The sequence below is a fragment of the Podarcis raffonei genome, chromosome 4, assembly GCF_027172205.1.
Source record: "Podarcis raffonei isolate rPodRaf1 chromosome 4, rPodRaf1.pri, whole genome shotgun sequence".
Lineage (NCBI taxonomy): Eukaryota > Metazoa > Chordata > Lepidosauria > Squamata > Lacertidae > Podarcis > Podarcis raffonei.
In genome coordinates, this window is record NC_070605.1 from 23,600,610 (window position 1) to 23,618,374 (window position 17,765).

General features: G+C 45.6%; 1 protein-coding gene across 3 annotated transcripts in view; it reads right to left on the reverse strand.

Moving 5' to 3' along the window:
• ALKBH8 (alkB homolog 8, tRNA methyltransferase) overlaps positions 1-17,765 on the reverse strand; it is a 245,775-nt gene that overhangs the window by 41,173 nt on the left and 186,837 nt on the right. Inside the window, exons 1-5 of one of the 3 annotated variants that reach the window (XM_053385747.1) lie at positions 14,276-14,345; positions 12,063-12,220; positions 10,455-10,695; positions 5,516-5,647; positions 1,617-1,712 (exon numbers count right to left, since the gene is read on the reverse strand). In XM_053385747.1, the coding sequence (XP_053241722.1) occupies positions 1,617-1,712; positions 5,516-5,647; positions 10,455-10,695; positions 12,063-12,191 (598 nt within the window). In that variant the 5' untranslated portion in view covers positions 12,192-12,220; positions 14,276-14,345. The other 2 variants (XM_053385746.1, XM_053385748.1) reach the window with 2 other exon arrangements.

Sequence of the window (17,765 nt, forward strand, 5' to 3'; positions counted from 1 at the left end):
CTACTGTGCCTCTCGCTTGGAGTGAGCTAATTCTGATGCGCAGGGAAAGGGATGAAGCGAACTGTAATGTATACTGTCTTAATGTGCAAACGATCAGGCTTCGCACAGCTACTTCTTGCTGTGAGCAAAATTTCCGTCTCCTAATAGAATGTGAGGGGAAAGTATTTAGGAGTCGCTTACAACTCCATCCTCCCGCAATTGTTGGCATCCGTCTGCCTCAATAGGGAATGGAGTGTGCCTCTGAGGGTGAAGTTAAACTACTGCATTAGAAGCACCGAAGTGACCTCTCTGAGGCGCAAGCGTGGGCAGTGTGAATGGAGGTCCTGGGCTGCCCATACGACAAGACCCTGCTCTCAGCCTCACTGTTGTGGTCCAAAGGAAATCAGAGCAATACATTAGACACCAGCTTGGCTGCAGGAGTTGCCAGATGGAGGAATGCAAGGTGCCATCCAACCGCCTTAAGGACTCCACTCTGGATGTTGTTGTTGTTGTTGAGACGTGTCCGACTCTTCGTGACCCCATGGACCAGAGCACGCCAGGCCCTCCTGTCATCTGCTGCCTCCCACAGTTTGGACAAATTCATGCTGGTAGCTTCGAGAACACTGTCCAACCATCTCATCCTCTGTCATCCCCTTCTCCTTGTGCCCTCCATCTTTCCCAACATCAGGGTCTTTTCCAGAGAGTCTTCTCTTCTCATGAGGTGGCCAAAGTACTGGAGCCTCAGCTTCACAATCTGTCCTTCCAGTGAGCACTCAGGGCTGATTTCCTTCAGACTGGAGAGGTTTGATCTTCTTGCAGTCCATGGGACTCTCAAGAGTCTCCTCCAGCACCATAATTCAAAAGCATCGATTCTTTGGCGATCGGCCTTCTTGATGGGCCAGCTCTCACTCCACTCTGGATAGTGTAGGTTTTACTCCTTAGAACTTTCTTCTCCTGAAGATATCTCGCAAGGCAGTGGAGGTTTAGGATCAGACTTTTCTCTTTCCTAGATGGGCTACCTTCCCAGATTGATGAGCCCCATCAGCCCCTCACTTCCCTCTACAGCACATGCAGAAACCGCTTTCTTGACCCCTGGACCACCACTGGTCTCATCCGCTCAATCCTGTCTTCGCATGCAGGGGAAGTCCCTAACTCACTGAGGATTTGAGACACATCAGCTACCCTCATCTGGTTAGGCAGCCAGTCGAAGCCGTTCCCAGGCTGTAATGTACTAGCTGTAATGTTGGATCTTCCCAAACTTCTGCTACCTTCTTCAGGTTTTGTGCATCTCATATGCATGTCAGATTTTCAAAGCCACTCATTGTCAAGCATTTTCTGGACTCTTCCCTAAACACGTTAAAAGGAAATTGATTCAAACACATATCTAGGCCAAAGTCCTTTAAGACCCACTTACCTGGGAGTCAACCCCATGTTTAAGATTACAACCTGGGTGCATGGAAGCCTTGCACTGCAAGCCCATTTTTCTTGTATACTTGGATCAAAGTTTCACAGATTTCAACGACAGTTACTCCCCAGTAAGCATATACAGAATTGCAACCACCACTAATCAGTGAAGAAAGCTGTATTGATTATTCAACAGAAGACACACATAACAGGCATTCCATCGGGATGCTCACCTCCAGGTAACGGTCTGTCTCTATCAACATTGTTGTTGTCATATCGAAACTCATATCCAAAATGTTTTACCCTCCTGTGTTTCAGAGACTTCTGAGCTGCGAAAATGGAAAGGAAGAAAAACAGAACCATGTTTGGAAGGGGAGAAAAAATTAAATAACCACAATATATATTTTGAGCTGCTCTTGCGTAGTGGCTTAAGGACCAAGCCAGAATTCAGGAAGTTCTGAGTTTGAAAGTTCCCTGCGCCCTCAACTCACTCTGTGTTCTGTGATGATCCACATTTTCTCTCAGCCTCAGTCCCTCCAACCTTCAAGATCAGGGGATAATAATACTGCCCTACTTTATTGGGTTGTTGTACAGATTACTAGATAATGCTTGTGAAGTACAGTGGTACCTCCGGTTGCAAACAGGATCCGTTCCGGAGGTCCAGCCGGATCCCAAGGTTTCCGCAACCTGAGGATCACTGTTCTGCGCATGCGCGTGCGGAGAAACCCGGTCCGATACTTCCGGGTTTGCTGCTTTCGTAACGTGTAGTTTACATAACCAGAGGGCTATGTAAACCGAGGTGCTACTGTACTTTATTGAGTAATCCTGTTTTTCAACTAGAGTCATTTTCATTTCATTACACTTTTAATTTGCACACTGCCTTTCTAGGCAGTTTACAAGCAGAAGAAGCAACAAAATATACAACAAGAATCACACATCTTACAACAATCCAAACAAAACATTATCTATATATGTATATATATATATCTATATAGATAGATATACACACACATACACACACATACACACACACACACACACACACACACACACACACATATATATATATACTCCTTCCCACAGAAAGCTTTTTTGTTCTTACTACGGTTTTTGTTCTTACTACGGTTAAATAACAGAAAGAGGCATTGGAAATACAGGTGAAACTCAAAAAATTAGAATATTGTGGAAAAGTTCATTTATTTCAGTAATTCAACTTAAAAGGTGAAACTAATATATGAGATAGACTCATGACATGCAAAGCGAGATATGTCAAACCTTTATTTGTTATAATTGTGATGTTTATGGCGTACAGCTGATGAAAACCCCAAATTAACAATCTCACAAAATTAGAATATTAAATGAAATCAGCAAAACGAGGACTGCAAATAGAGCAATATTGGACCTCTGAGAAGTAGAAGCATGCACATGTACTCAGTACTTGGTTTGGGCCCCTTTTGCATCAATTACTGCCTCAATGCAGCGTGGCATGGATGCTATCAGCCTGTGGCACTGCTGAGGTGTTATGGAAGACCAGCTGGTAGACAGCTACGTTGACCCTGGAATTAATGAAGCACAGTGGACCAACACCAGCTGATGACATGGCTCCCCAAATCTCTTTTTTGATGAGAGCAGCTTTTGCATCTCATTTGGAAACCAAGGACCCAGAGTCTGGAGCAAGAATGGGGAGGCACACAATGCCAGATGCTTGAAGTCCCATGTGAAGTTTCCACAGTCTCTGTTGATTTAGGGAGCCATGTCATCAGCTGGTGTTGGTCCACTGTGCTTCATTAAGTCCAGGGTCAACGCAGCCTTCTACCAAGAGATTTTGGAGCACTTCATGCTTCCTTCCAAAGACGAGCTTTATGGGGATGCTGATTTCATTTTCCAGTAGGACTTTGGTACCTGCCCACACTGCCTAAAGTACCAAAACCTGGTTCAATGGACATGGGATTACTGTGCTTGATTAGCCAGCAAACCCGCCTGACCTGAACCCCATAGAGAATCTATGGGGCATTGCCAAGAGAAAGATGAGAGACATGAGACCAAGCAATGCAGAAGAGCTGAAGGCTGATACTGAAGCTTCCTGGTCTTCCATAACACCTCAGCAGTGCCACAGGCTGATAGCATCTATGCCATGCTGCATTGAGGCAGTAATTGATGCAAAAGGGGCCCAAACCAACTACTGAGTACATGTGCATGCTTCTACTTCTCAGAGGTCCAATATTGCTCTATTTGCAGTCCTCGTTTTGCTAATTTCATTTAATATTCTAATTTTGTGAGATTGTTAATTTGGGTTTTCATCAGCTGTACGCCATAAACATCACAATTATAACAAATAAAGGCTTGATATATCTCGCTTTGCATGTCATGAGTCTATCTCATATACTAGTTTTACCTTTTAAGTTGAATTACTGAAATAAATGAACTTTTCCACAATATTCTAATTTTTTGAGTTTCACCTGTAAATAGCAGCCTTTGAGACATCTTGGAGGCTGCAATTGCTGCAATGAATACACAAACAACAAATGAAAGATTTGCTTCCACTGCACAGAGTGAGTCACTTGGTCAAATTCATGAATCCTCAAGCCTGTGTGTCTGGTCTCAGGTGTGTGCCAGAGATCTGCACACTGCTTTATCAAAAAGGTTGCAGGTGGCACCAGTGAACTTCACATCTGCTGTCTATTGTAGTGCAGTTAAACCTCCAAACCAGCTCTTAAGTCACTGTTGTCTATGTAGATGATGGCAAGGGTGCCTGTTATAAATCAGTACCATGAGCAAGCAACTAAACTGATCAAAACCACTGAGGTTGAAATGCTTTGCCAAAACGATTCCAGATTTTGCACCACGGAAACTCAAGTTCCCCGCCCATAATTAAGGAAGCTAACACAGATAAGATTAATATGCATGTTTATCTTTTGCTGTAAAACACCACGAGCAGAATTTTCTTGGAATGGAATGACGCAAATCCTTAAAACAATTAATCATCTTTATTTTCACAGTTCCTGTCTCACAGCACTTGCTAATATTTGGGCAAATAATTCATTGTCCAGCCCAAATTTCAGCACTGTTCAGTCCAAAACCATGACAGCAGGACAAGGAAGCATTTGACACTCTGATGCTGTTCGACTATATCCCCATTATATCTGATACCTGGCCATCCTGGCCAGGAATGATGAGGATTCCCAACCTGTCGACTAAAAAGTTAGCAAGATGGAAACCTACAACTGTGAAAATTCCATGGATTAAAAACAAGCATGGCTCAAAGCAGCTTTACCTTGGTTGGATAGAATTAGAATCTTTCCTATCAGGATAGTATTTCCATTAATTAATTATTATTATTATTACTATTATTTTATTTATACCCTGTCCATCTGGGCGGCTTACAGCATCTATAACAACATAATAAACATCAAACATTAAAAACTTCCTGATACAAGGCTGCCTTCAGATGTCTTCTAAAAGTTGTGTAGTTCTTTATCTCCTTGACATCTGAAGGGAGGACGTTCCACAAGGAGGATGCCACTACCAAGAAGGCCCTCTGCCTAGTTCCCTGTAACTTTGCTTCACGCAGTGAGGGAACCAGCAGAAGGAAACAAACTTCTGCAAAGTGCTTTCACTCCAAATGCTGAAAGATAGCTCTATGCAGCACTCAGACCATTATAACTGCCATTATAGCAGACCCTCAAATGTTGGCTCATCACCGGCCGGCCTTAAAGAGGACCTGCTTTATCTGAGTAACTACTTCTGCCTTCAGCATGAGGAGCCTCCTCATTTAAAAGGGCCAAGCCTACTTTCACGATCTTGGCTCCAATGGGGACAGGAGGACCCTGCGGATCCACTAGGACTTCCGAGGCTGAATCTTATGTAGGAAACAGCATTTCCTCAGGCCAGTAAAGTCCTGCCACAACAGGCCCCATTTGCACCAGCGTTTCTGGCATAAGCGGAGTACCTGGGAATAGCTCTGAGGGAAGTTATTTCTCTTATTCCAAATCCCTGGCCTCATTCCCCAAAATTGGGAAGCCGAACCCGATTTACCATAACAAATGAACAAAAAATCCCCTCAAAGAGTGAGCAAATATGTGATTGGCAGAGTCATCCAAAATAACAGCCATTCTTAGGAAGCATTACTTACCAGTTGAGGTGACTTCATCCTCTGCCCAATCAATGCTTTCTAAAAGTTCCTTTTCTTCCTCAGGCAAAACCAGCTCCTCAATTATCTTCAGGCCAGGAGGCAAGGATGTAGGTGTCATGTCCTCCCAAGGAACTAGGAGTATAAAAAAAATTGAAGAACTCCCCATGCTGTTATTTCAAGCTGCATAGACATACAGTTCTCAAACAAACAAGTTCTGTAATTATCTAAATGTTCAAATTTGCCAGTTTTTAAATGCTCTCTAGGCAGGTAGCAACATCAAAAATGACAAAGCAGTATAGGGCTTGGTTGGATGCAACACTAAACCATCGTTTACCAAAAAGAGCCTAGCTACCCACTCCTACCCCTCCAGATTCGCATGCTGCCTCATTCCCCTCTGAAGCAGCCAGTAGGTGTAGTTTATAAGCCTTTACTTCCATTTTGAGTTAACTGAAGCTTGCCTGATTATCCTCACTCAGACAAACTGTGGTTAATCTTAATTTTGGTAAGTGGAAACAGGGCAACTTCAAACCACAGTTTATAAAGCTGGTTTACTTTCAGCAAGCACAGTTATGATTAACCACAGTTTAGGGTCTGAATAACATGCTGTCCTCTAAAAAGGCAAGCTAAAACTTCTAATCTCATCCTTGCAGCAGGAGGAGTGAAGGGGGCTGCACAAGCCCAGAAGAGAGACTAAGCTTGTTCTTGCAATAACAAACCATGGTTGAGAATTGCATATAATATATTGACAGAAAGGTGCTGTAAGAAGTAGATGTAGGGGAAAACCTGCTCCCCTCAAACCCCTGCCTGACTAGAAAGATCTTGGAAAACCTCTTATGGAAAGCGCATTAGTGAATTAAGCGATAAAGCCAAAAGCAATCCTAATCGGAGACAGTAATCCTTCTAGTCATGCGCCACAGGCTTGGTCCCCACACACTGTGCCACGCAAACCCCCTTCTGTTTAGGACCAGAGAACCCGGCTGCTTTTCAGATTCAAACGCCTGACTGCTTTGTCAAAGGAAAAGGTCACCATTTCCCCCGGCTGTTCCAGGTGAGATGTCAGCTGCCTTCGATTGTCTCTTCCCAGGACTTCTCACGAGGATTGAGAGTTTGTTTGTGGCCAACAGGCGATGAATACAGAGCGGGGAAAGAAGACATGTCTAAATGCTACGTCCAGGATCAAAAGAACGACAAATCTTTGAGCCCAAAGGTGCATGGAAGGGAGTTAGACATTTTTAGCAGCCCCCTCCCCAGCTGAAGGGAGTTTCAAAGCCATTTAACGCTGCGGGAACAGGGTCAGTTGCTCAAAGTCACAAAATTTACTTCCTTTGGATCTTGGACTAGGGCTGCATATACACCATGTGTTTATAAACACCATCTGCAACTCCTCGAAAAATTCCATCAACAGTGTCTCCGAAAAATTTCCTACATCACCTGGGAAGACAGGCGAACTAATGCCAGTGTACTAGAAGAAGCAAAGATCACCAGTGTGGAAGCAATGATTCTTTAAAATCAAGTTCGCTGGACTGGTCATGTTGTGTGAATACCTGATTATCATCTTCCAAAGCAACTACAGTCGTACCTTGGTTTTTGAACAGCTTACCGTATTTTTCGCACCATAGGACGCTCCGTCCCATAGGACGCACCTAGTTTTTTGGGGGGGAAATAAAGGGGAAAAAAATTCCCTTTATTTCCCCCCCAAAAGCAGGTCAGGGAAACCGAACCAGGTCGAGGAACAGCGGGATGGTGGCGCTGCGCCTCCCTGCTGTCCCCCGAGCTTGTGGGGCTGGCTGATGTCTGCCTGGCGTGCGGGGCACTCTGCTTCAGCGGGCCCCACCCGCCAGGCAGCAGGCTGCTATCCGCAGCGTGGGGAGCCCTGCGGGGAACTTCTGCAGGGCTCCCCACGCTGCGGATGTATGCCCGGCGCGAGGGGCGCTCTGCTTCAGGGCGCCTCACCCGCCGGGCGGCAGGCTGCTATCCGCAGCGTGGGGAGCCCTGCGGGGAACTCCTGCAGGGCTCCCCACGCTGCGGGTGTCTGCCCGGCGCAAGGGGCGCTCTGCTTCAGGGCGCCTCACCCGCCGGGCGGCAGGCTGCTATCCGCAGCTTGGGGAGCCTTGCGGGAAACTCCTGCAGGGCTCCCCACGCTGCGGATGTATGCCCGGCGCGGGGGGCGCTCTGCTTCAGGGCGCCCCTCGCACCGGGCGGCAGGCTGCTATCCGCAGCTTGGGGAGCCTTGCGGGAAACTCCTGCAGGGCTCCCCACGCTGCGGATGTATGCCCGGCGCGCGGGGCGCTCTGCTTCAGGGCGCCCAACCCGCCGGGCGGCAGGCTGCTATCCGCAGCGTGGGGAGCCCTGCAGGGAACTCCTGCAGGGCTCCGCGCGCTGCGGATGTCTGCCTGGCACGCGGGGCGCTCTGCTTCAGGGCGCCCCTCGCACCAGGCGGCAGGCTGCTATCCGCAGCGCGCGGAGCCCTGCGGGGAACTCCTGCAAGGCTCCCCACGCTGCGGATGTGTTCCCGAAGCGCTGGGCGCTCTGCTTTCAGGGCACCCGACGCTCCAGGAAGCAGGCTACTATCCGCAGCCTAGACACGGCTAGCGGAGCGCTGCGCTAATCCCGAAGCTTGGGGCGTGCGGAGCTCAGCGCACCCCAAGCTTCTGGGTGCTGGCAAGGTCTCCGCTAGCTGTGGGAGAGCCGCGTGGCTCTCCCACGGCTAGCAGAGCGCTGCGCTAATCCCAAAGCTTGGGGCGTGCGGAGCTCAGCGCACCCCAAGCTTCTGGGTGCCGGCAAGGTCTCCGCTAGATGGCTAGCGGAGACCTTGCCGGCACCCAGAAGCTTGGGGCGCGCTGAGCTCCGCACGCCCCAAGCTTCGGGATTAATGCAGCACTCCGCTAGCCGTGGGAGAGCTGGGTCTCCCACGGCTAGCGGATAGCTTCCTGAAGCCTGGAGAGCGAGAGGGGTCGGTGCGCACCAACCCCTCTCGCTCTCCAGGCTTCAGCGAAAGCCTGCATTCGCTCCATAGGACGCACACACATTTTCCCTTGCTTTTTAGGAGGGAAAAAGTGCGTCCTATGGTGTGAAAAATACGGTAGTTCTCAAACGTTTTGGCTCCTGAACTCTGCAAAGTGAGTGTTCCAGTTTGTGAACTATTTTTGGAAGCCAAACGTCCGACGGGGCTTCCGATTGGCTGCAGGAACTTTCTGCAGCCAATCAGAAGCCGCACTTTGGTTTCCAAATGTTTTGGAAGTCGAACAGACTTCTGGAATGGATTCTGTTTGACTTCCGAGGTACCACTGTACTCTATTCCAAATTTAAAAATGGCAATCGTAATGCCGGTGGTCAACAAAAAAAGTTCAAAGGCTCTCTCAAGGCAAATCTAAAAAAAAAGTAGTATAAACACCAGCAACTGGGAAACACTAACGTGCGAGCGCTCCATTTGAAGAACAGCCTTTACCAAAGGTATCATGGGTTTTGAAGAAGCTCAAACTCAAGACGAAAGGGAGAAACACGCTAAGAGGAAGGCATGCTTGGCAAACCCTCACTGTGATCAACTCCCACCCAGAATCTTATGTCCCCACTGTGGAAGGATGTGTGGTTCCAGAATTGGCCTCCATAGTCACCTACGGACTTACTGTTAAAACCATGTTTATGGAAGACAATCTTACTCGGCTACAAGTGATCGCCAAAGAAGAAGAAGATATGTTTAGAGCACATTTTGCTCCCCATAGAAACCAGGGAAGTGTAGTTTACCACTCCCAGCAGCCTTCACAAACTACAGTTCAACATATTCAAATGGATAAACCCCCTAAGCAGTGCACCTGACCCTCCCAGTAAGCCCCCTTTCCCCTATCTGCCTGCCACAGATTGTCAGCCTTGCAATCAAGTCCAAAAAGAATGCTAGCCCACAAGATTATGGAATCAATTAAAAGAAAATATTCAGTATGTATTCAAAGCTATATCAATGAGGAATGGTAAATATCCAGCTGTTAGAAAGTAGCTAATGTCGATCAGTAACTCAAATAATAATCCAGAAACAATAAGTACCTGCGCACATTTCACCTGATGCATTGCTATATTCCTAAAAGCTGATCTTAAAATAAGATAGCATTCCCTCGATTTCTGATGTTTGGGCTTTCAATACCATAGCTTATGCAGCCAAAACGGCACCACCCACGCACAAGAGGGAGGCATCAGCCAGCGCGGATGAACCCCAGGGTTTACAGAGGTATGCAATGATGACAGGTGGGGAAGAAGGTGGGAAGACCAGCAGTACCATTCTCCTCCCTCCTGAGCTCTACAAGGGCAACCCTGAGACCAAAGAGGAGGAAACAGGCAGAGCAACTCCTTAGAGTGGTTGTGCTTAAAAAGGCAGGCAAAGATGGGAGGGGCAGCTGGATGAGGGCAGACTGAGGCTGATGGGGCTGTGCCCCATTTGCCCTAATGGACCAGCCTCCACTGGAAGTATGATGCGTTTAAGAGTGGGAACCCTAGGTGGGTGGGCTGGCTCTATTTATTTATTAACCTGTATTTATTTATTTATTTATCTATCCATCCATCCATCCATCCTGTATACCTGAAGGAGCGTCTCCACCCCCATCATTCTGCCCGGACACTGAGGTCCAGCTCTGAGGACCTTCTGGCGGTTCCCTCATTGAGAGAAGTGAGGTTACAGGGAACCAGGCAGAAAGCCTTCTCGGTAGTGGCACCAACCCTGTGGAATGCCCTCCCATCAAATGTCAAGGAAATAAGCCGCTATCCTATTTTTAAAAGACACCTGAAGGCAGCCCTGTTTACGGAAGTTTTTCATATTTAACGCTGTATTGTTTTTAACACTCGATTGGGAGCCGCCCAGAGTGGCTGGGGAAACTCAGCCAGATGGACAGGGTATAAATAATAAATTATTATTATTATTATTATTATAAACAGCTAAATACAGCAGCAATACCTTTTCCCACAAAGTTGAAATAGAGAACGACAGTTTGGCCAGAGTCCTCCACCGTTATCTCCTTCCCGTTGAGGGAGTCATAGGCTTTTCTGGAGTCTTCTGTCCTTCCGTATTTCACAAACGAATATGGTTTACCGGGAGGCATTAGGAGAGCTTTCACCAGCCCACACTCCTGCACCACGCCAAGCAGTTGGCATCTGCTTACACCATTGCCCAGACCTCCGTTGGCAACCACCAGGCTCTAATTATCGGGAGATAAAGAGGAGGGCGGTGGAAGGGGGGGGGAGAGGACAAGTGAGACACAGACATGAGTAATCAACACTAATTTATTCATCTGAAAGCAACATTCCATAAACACATCGGAGAAATAAAAGAGGAAATTAGGCTCTTATCCCAGAATTGCTCTGTTTGAAAAACAAAATGAAATGTTTAGATTTGAAATAGCTAGAATTTTGTTGTTGTTGTTGTTGTTGTTGTTATGATTTTGATTCATATACAGTGGTACCTCAGGTTAAGTACTTAATTCGTTCCGGAGATCCGTACTTAACCTGAAACTGTTCTTAACCTGAAGCACAATTTTAGCTAATGGGGCCTCCTGCTGCTGCCGCGCCACCGGAGCTCGATTTCTGTTCTCATCCTGAAGCAAAGTTCTTAACCTGAAGCAGTATTTCTGGGTTAGCGGAGTCTGTAACCTGAAGCGCATGTAACCTGAAGCATATGTAACCTGAGGTACCACTGTACTGCCCTTTATAAAAAGATCTCAGGGCGGTGGACAACATTAAAAACATATTTTACAGTGCTTAATAATAAAAACATAAAACAAAGCATGGTAATAGACAGCATAGTCATAAAAACCATCATAATAACAGCCATCCACACACATGCACACACCTTTAGCAGGCCATAGGTTATTTAATGGTCAAAGACCTGGCTAAAAAGGAATACATTTAATGATAGTGCTAGGCAAGCCTCACTGGAGAGAGCATTCCACAGACAGGGAGCCACCACAGAAAAGGCCCCCTCTTGTTTTGCCACCCTCCAAACCTCTCAAGGAGGGGGGAACATAGAGATGGGCCTCAGATGACAAGCACAGGGTCTGGGTCAGTTCGTATGGGGAGAGGCGGTCCTTAAGGTATTGAGATCCTGAGCCGTGTAAGGCTTTATAGGTCAACACCAGCACTTTGAATTGGGCCCAGAAAATAATTAGCAGCCAGTGCAGTTGGGTTGGGTCAGGATTGGCATTATATGCTCAAACCATCTTGTTCTGGTAAGCAACCTGGCCACTGAATTTTGCACCATATACAATTATTGAAAGCAGCTTTCATTTATGGAAAATCTACTCAAGACATATTAATCCAGGATGGGTAGCTTGAAAAGCCCAGTTGTCCATTTCACCAACAGCTTGGATTTCTGCCATGAGATCTGTTCCACACCAGCCTTCTCCATCTCCAACCTGATGCCCTCCAGAGGTTGCTGAACTCCAAATCCCATTAGCCACAGCTAGCCTGGCCAATGAGCCCCATTAAGATCAGTGGGACCGATCTCTTAGTAAACCTGCTTAAAACACAATTCACATTCAACTAGGAGCAACTTCAACCCCCAAATCACCTTGGTGGGGTACGACACGCACTCAATCCCCTCGTGCCTCAGCAGGGTATGCCTGGCCTTCATCTGTTTCTGCCGCAGCTTCTTCTCTGCTTTACTGAGTCTCTGTTGACCGATGCCGTCTGTTTCCATGCTGAAAAGGTCAACGGAGAAGATGCCATCTGGGGGAAAGAAAGGACCAGGTTTTAAATCCCTTGAACGGAACAAAAACAATCAGCAACAAATCCTGGTTTTGACCTATAAAGCTCTTTATAGAACACCCAATATGGCATTAAATCCTCAGTCTGAAGATACAAACCAGTGTAACTTGCTCATCCCAGGGGCATGGTGGGAGCATTCAGCTCGGTCACGTGACCTGGCAACCCTGCCTAGAACCCAGTTTTAACGGCTTGTTTTCCCTCTGCCAGGGTTAGGCAGAGCAGCAGCCCCACTGCTGACCAGGGTTTGGATCTGGTGTGACTTTACACCAGCTTCTTGTGCATAGGAACTGCTCCCTATTCCTTATAACAACCCTGTGAAATTGGCTGATATTATTCTCATATGTCTCATGAAGTTAGAGATGAGCGCCATGAGATTTCCCCTGAGCCCTTTATGTTTGTTTGCTTTTCGGTTTTATTGTTGCAGCTTATTTGCAATCCACTGTAGGAGCCCTCTGGTTGTGGGAGCAGGATATAAACACAGCACCTAAAACCAAAATAAGGTTGCTGAAACTGCAACACAGTCCAACACTGACTGCCCTCCTGCAAATACTTACTGGGAAGTACCGTATTTTTCGCTCCACAAGACGCACCTAGTTTTTGGAGGAGGAAAACAAGAAAAAAAATATTCTGAATCTCAGAAGCCAGAACAGCAAGAGGGATCGCTGGACAGTGAAAGCAGCAATCCCTCTTGTTATTCTGGCTTCTGGGATAGCTGCGCAGCCTGCATTTGCTCCATAAGACGCACACACATTTCCCCTTACTTTTTAGGAGGGAAAAAGTGAGTCTTATAGAGCAAAAAATACGGTAATTTCCAGTGAACACCATTTTTTTCCTGAGCAAAATTTTTTTGGGTTGAGCTCGACAATTAGAGATGGAACAAGCTGATTCAACTTTTCTCCTTTGCAGCTATTTCTCTGACAAAAGAGAGAGTCTCCTTTGCACCAGTAGATGGTGCACTCTGCCCATTTATAATTCCCCATGCTCTTGAACGTTATTCCCCTTTTATTTCTGGTCATTCCTAGCTTACAGAATCACAGGAGTAAAAAATTGACTTTGCTGTAATCTTAATGCAAGTGAAAAACTTGAGGCCTTCTGAAAAGGTTGGTATTAGCTAGCAAATGCCCTGGAGTTGCCATTAAAACAAAGCAAAGAGGTAAAGTGGCAGAGCATTTAGCAGCAACCTGTGGTGTGGACCATTAGGTCCAGTCGTGGCCGACTCTGGGGTTGCGGCGCTCATCTCGCTTTATTGGCCAAGGGAGCCGGCGTACAGCTTCCGGGTCATGTGGCCAGCATGACTAAGCCGCTTCTGGCGAACCAGAGCAGTGTGCGGAAACGCTGTTTACCTTCCCGCCGGAGCGGTATCTATTTATCTACTTGCACTTTGACGTGCTTTCAAACTGCTAGGTTGGCAGGAGCAGGGACTAGCAACGGGAGCTCACCCCGTCGCGGGGATTTGAACCGCCAACCTTCTGATCGGCAAGTCCTAGGCTCTGTGGTTTAACCCACAGCGCCACCCGCATCCCTTCATGGAAGCGGTACTGATGGATAAATAAACATGCTCAAGGTTGCTGTGGTTTTCATAGAATCGTGGAATTACAGAATTGGAGAGCTAGAAGGGTCATCTACTCCAACCCCATTGCGGTGCAGGAATCTCAACCAGATTTTACACGAGATCAAGCTAGGACTGTGGTGTCTATTTTTTGCTGCCTTTGTTCCACCACCACCCCCCCCAACGCCTCAAATAAAGGAGTGCACTGAAAACAGGAGCTGTTATGTCTGGACAGGAATTTTAGGCTACGATCCTTACAACACTCTCTTTCCAAAACTGAGTTAGCATGACCACATCCTGTTAATAAAGTGCTGATTCAGTGTCTTGGGAGCAGGAGACGCCACGCAAGTCTGAAATCAGGAGAGGAAACCGTCCTGTCTTGGGTTCGAATTTGCAGCCTGGTTAAAAGATGTTGCCATTTGCCTTTTTGCAAAGCAGGACATAGCAGAGAAAAGAAACTGGCTTACCTTACAGGAGGGCAGCCATGCTGCAGGAAACAGCCCAACTACAATTCCCATGAAGCTCTTCGCCTACAACTCCCGTCATGCCTTGCAGATTCCCGGCTTTCTTTTAACCCCTTCATTACACGCATGCGGTATCACGTTGCAGAGTTCTTTTTTATTTCTCCAAACTACGTTGTGTCTCGATGGGATAAAGATTAACTAAAACTAACACGGCTTTGTTTTTCAGAGCCCTGAGCGTGATGGAGGGGAAGGAAGGTTTTGTTTTGGTGGAAATCGTACAGCATTATTCCGCACCCTTTTCTGCATTTTAAGTTTCTATGTGTTTGCAGCCAATATGTGTGGCTTAAAAAAAATGGGGGGGGGGCAATTTCGTTGTAGGCTTAATGTGTGATAAGTCCCACTGGGTTCAATGAGGCTTTCCTCCAGGCAAAAATGTGCAACTGGCTTCAACATTAAACTTAGAAGATAACTCGTGCATTTTATTTTTAAATCAGCCAAAGGGTAGTGGGAATGGATGAGCAATTAAACAGACATGCATACATGCAGTTTTGTAGTGGTGAATTCTGGAATGCAAGCTTTCCTCATGATCACCCCCATAAGTCTATAGTTACAGGTAGGTAGCCGTGTTGGTCTGCTGTAGTCAAAACAAAATTTAAAAAATCCTTCCAGTAGCACCTTAGAGACCAACTAAGTTTGTTATTGGTATGAGCTTTTGTGTGCATGCACACGAAAGCTCATACCAATAACAAACCCCCATCAGTGTTTTCTTATTTCATAAAATGTATTGGCCACTTGATTGTAAGAAAAACCTCAAAGCGGTTTACCAACAAAAATTTTTTTAAAATACAGCCCTGCTTTAAAACATGCAAAAGTTAAAATACTAAAGCAGATTAAAATTACCTCAACTTTCTAAGCATCTGGCTAAAGGATTGTCTATAAACAGGAATGCTTTTAGCAGGTGCGAAAAGAGTACAGTAAAGGTGCCTGCTTGATCTCAATATGCAGGAAGTTCCAAAGGGGTAGGTGCTGCCACGCTAAACTATGGTTGCCAGGAGCACCCCAGACCCTGAGATTTCAGGGCCCAAACATGAGACTAGGTCAGGGCTCTGCAACTTTTAAGACAAAAAGAGCCACTTGGACCCGTTTCCGGAGAGAAAAAAAACTGGGAGCCGCAAAACTCGTCATTATAAAAATAACTTTTTGTCACTTTTTTATTATTTCTTTGTTTGACCCCTCAGAATTACTCCTCCTCATAGAAATAAACGTTAAATTAACAAGTTACCTTTTTGTGTGTGTGTGTGTGTGTTCTTCACTCCCCTTCGAAACAGTGACAAGCGTACATGCCCCCTTTCAATGCAGTGACCAGCGTACATGCCCCTTACAATGTAGTGGGCGGGTGGGAAGGTGACGTCGGGACGGTGCGTGACTAATGCACGCACCACCCCCATGCGAGGTCACAGCCAGTACAGCGCCCGCCACAGTGGGGAGTGTCGGGGCGCACAATGCGCCTCCTCCCCTCGCTAGTATCCGCCCCAAAAGCTGTCAACCAGCCACCAACTCAAAAACGGATCCTACGCTTGCTGTCCTGGAATATTGCAGGGTGGGGAAACAAAGACGGAGACCCAGACCTAATGAACTTCTTCAAAGATTTTGAATTAATACTTCTACAAGAAACATGGTCAACTAGAGATATTAGAATCAATGGATTCTCCTCCTATATGAAACCCGCATTGAAAACGAACACGAAGGGCCGGCCGAAAGCAGGGTTCTGTTGTATGATCAAAGACAACTTAGGGTTTGAAATCAAGCAGTTAGAAAAATGCTTGCCACTTGCACAAGCCCTACTTTTAACCCAAAAAGACGATACTTTGCTACTTGTAAATGTCTATATCCCCCCATCCAAAAACAACAGCAACAGTGAAAATTGGTCACAACTAACCTTTTATATAGAAAATTTGACCGATAAATACCCAAACACCTCATTGATAATAGCAGGTGATTTTAATGCCAGAGTGGGAACCAACAATGAACAACTATGTAGCAAACTAAATTGGAATACTGATAATGATATCGCACATGCCCTGAAAATAGGACGATTCTCCAGAGATAGGGTTGTAAACACCGAAGGCTTACGCCTACTTGAATTATGTAACAACTTTAATTTGCAGATTGTGAACGGTTCAACAAAAGGCGATAGAAGCGGGGAGTTTACATACTTCTCCCCCCGAGGATGCAGTGTCATCGACTATATTCTTGTCCCTTATAATATTATAAATTCGATCATGGACCTCAAAATTGGAACGCGTACTGAAAGCGACCATCAGCCATTATTGTTGTCTATTAACTTAAAGGACGAAACCAAAATAACCAAGCACAATATTATAGAACCCTCTCAATACAAACAAATGACCCAATTAAAATGGTCCCAGGAAATGAGTGCAGTAGTGGGGCAAAAACTTACAGCCAACCTGAGAAAACAAGTATTATCCAACTTAAAGACTACTAATTCCTACAGCGATATTCCGAAAATTTATAATGAAATCTTCCAAATGTTCGTAGAACTTAGTACTCCACCTAAAGTTTGGGTACTTAAACATAGCGCTAGCCCTTGGTTTGACGATGAATGTTTCCAGCTAAAAAGAAAACTGCGCCAAACATTTAAAAATAATCGTACTAAACTAGAGCCCTCTTATCTTGATGAAAAAAGAAAATATCATTACATTCTGGCCGAAAAGAAACAGAAATATGCAACCCAAAAATGGCTACAATTACTCGACTCAATTCAGAGTAAAAATAACAAAGCGTTCTGGAACCTAGTGTACGGAGGATTGAAAGCCGAAAATCAACTAACTCTACCACCAATTGCAGAATCCAAATGGTCCCAATATTTTACATCGGTATTTAACAATCTACACAGTGAGCTTAAAGGAAATGAAACCACTAAAAATAAAATCAATAAACTCCAGGAGTGGCCAAGGGTAGAAGAAGAGGAAATTAGAGAGATAGTTAAAAATTTCAAATCGGGGAAATCTCCTGGGCCAGACGGTCTACCAATAGAATTATTCAAGACCTATATAGATTGGTGGGCAGAACCCTTAGCTCAATTGTTTACTCTCATAGATAAATATGGGATCATACCTGAGATATGGTTAAGATCAATAATTATCCCAATCTTTAAAAATGGCGACCCAAAAGAACCAAGGAATTATAGACCGATAAGCCTATTATCAGTGATAGGGAAAATCTACGCTAAGCACCTTTTATCTAAACTCCTTACCTGGATGAAAAATCTAAATTTACCAGGGAAAGAACAAATAGGTTTCTCCAAAGGTTGCTCTACATTAGACCACTGCCTTATACTTATGCACTTGGTTGAAAAATACAGATCTCAAAGGCAATCTAAGATATATGCTGCTTTTGTAGATTTTCGTGGTGCATTTGATTCAATTGACCGCCCAAAGCTGTGGAGGAAACTCACAGAATTAAAAATTGA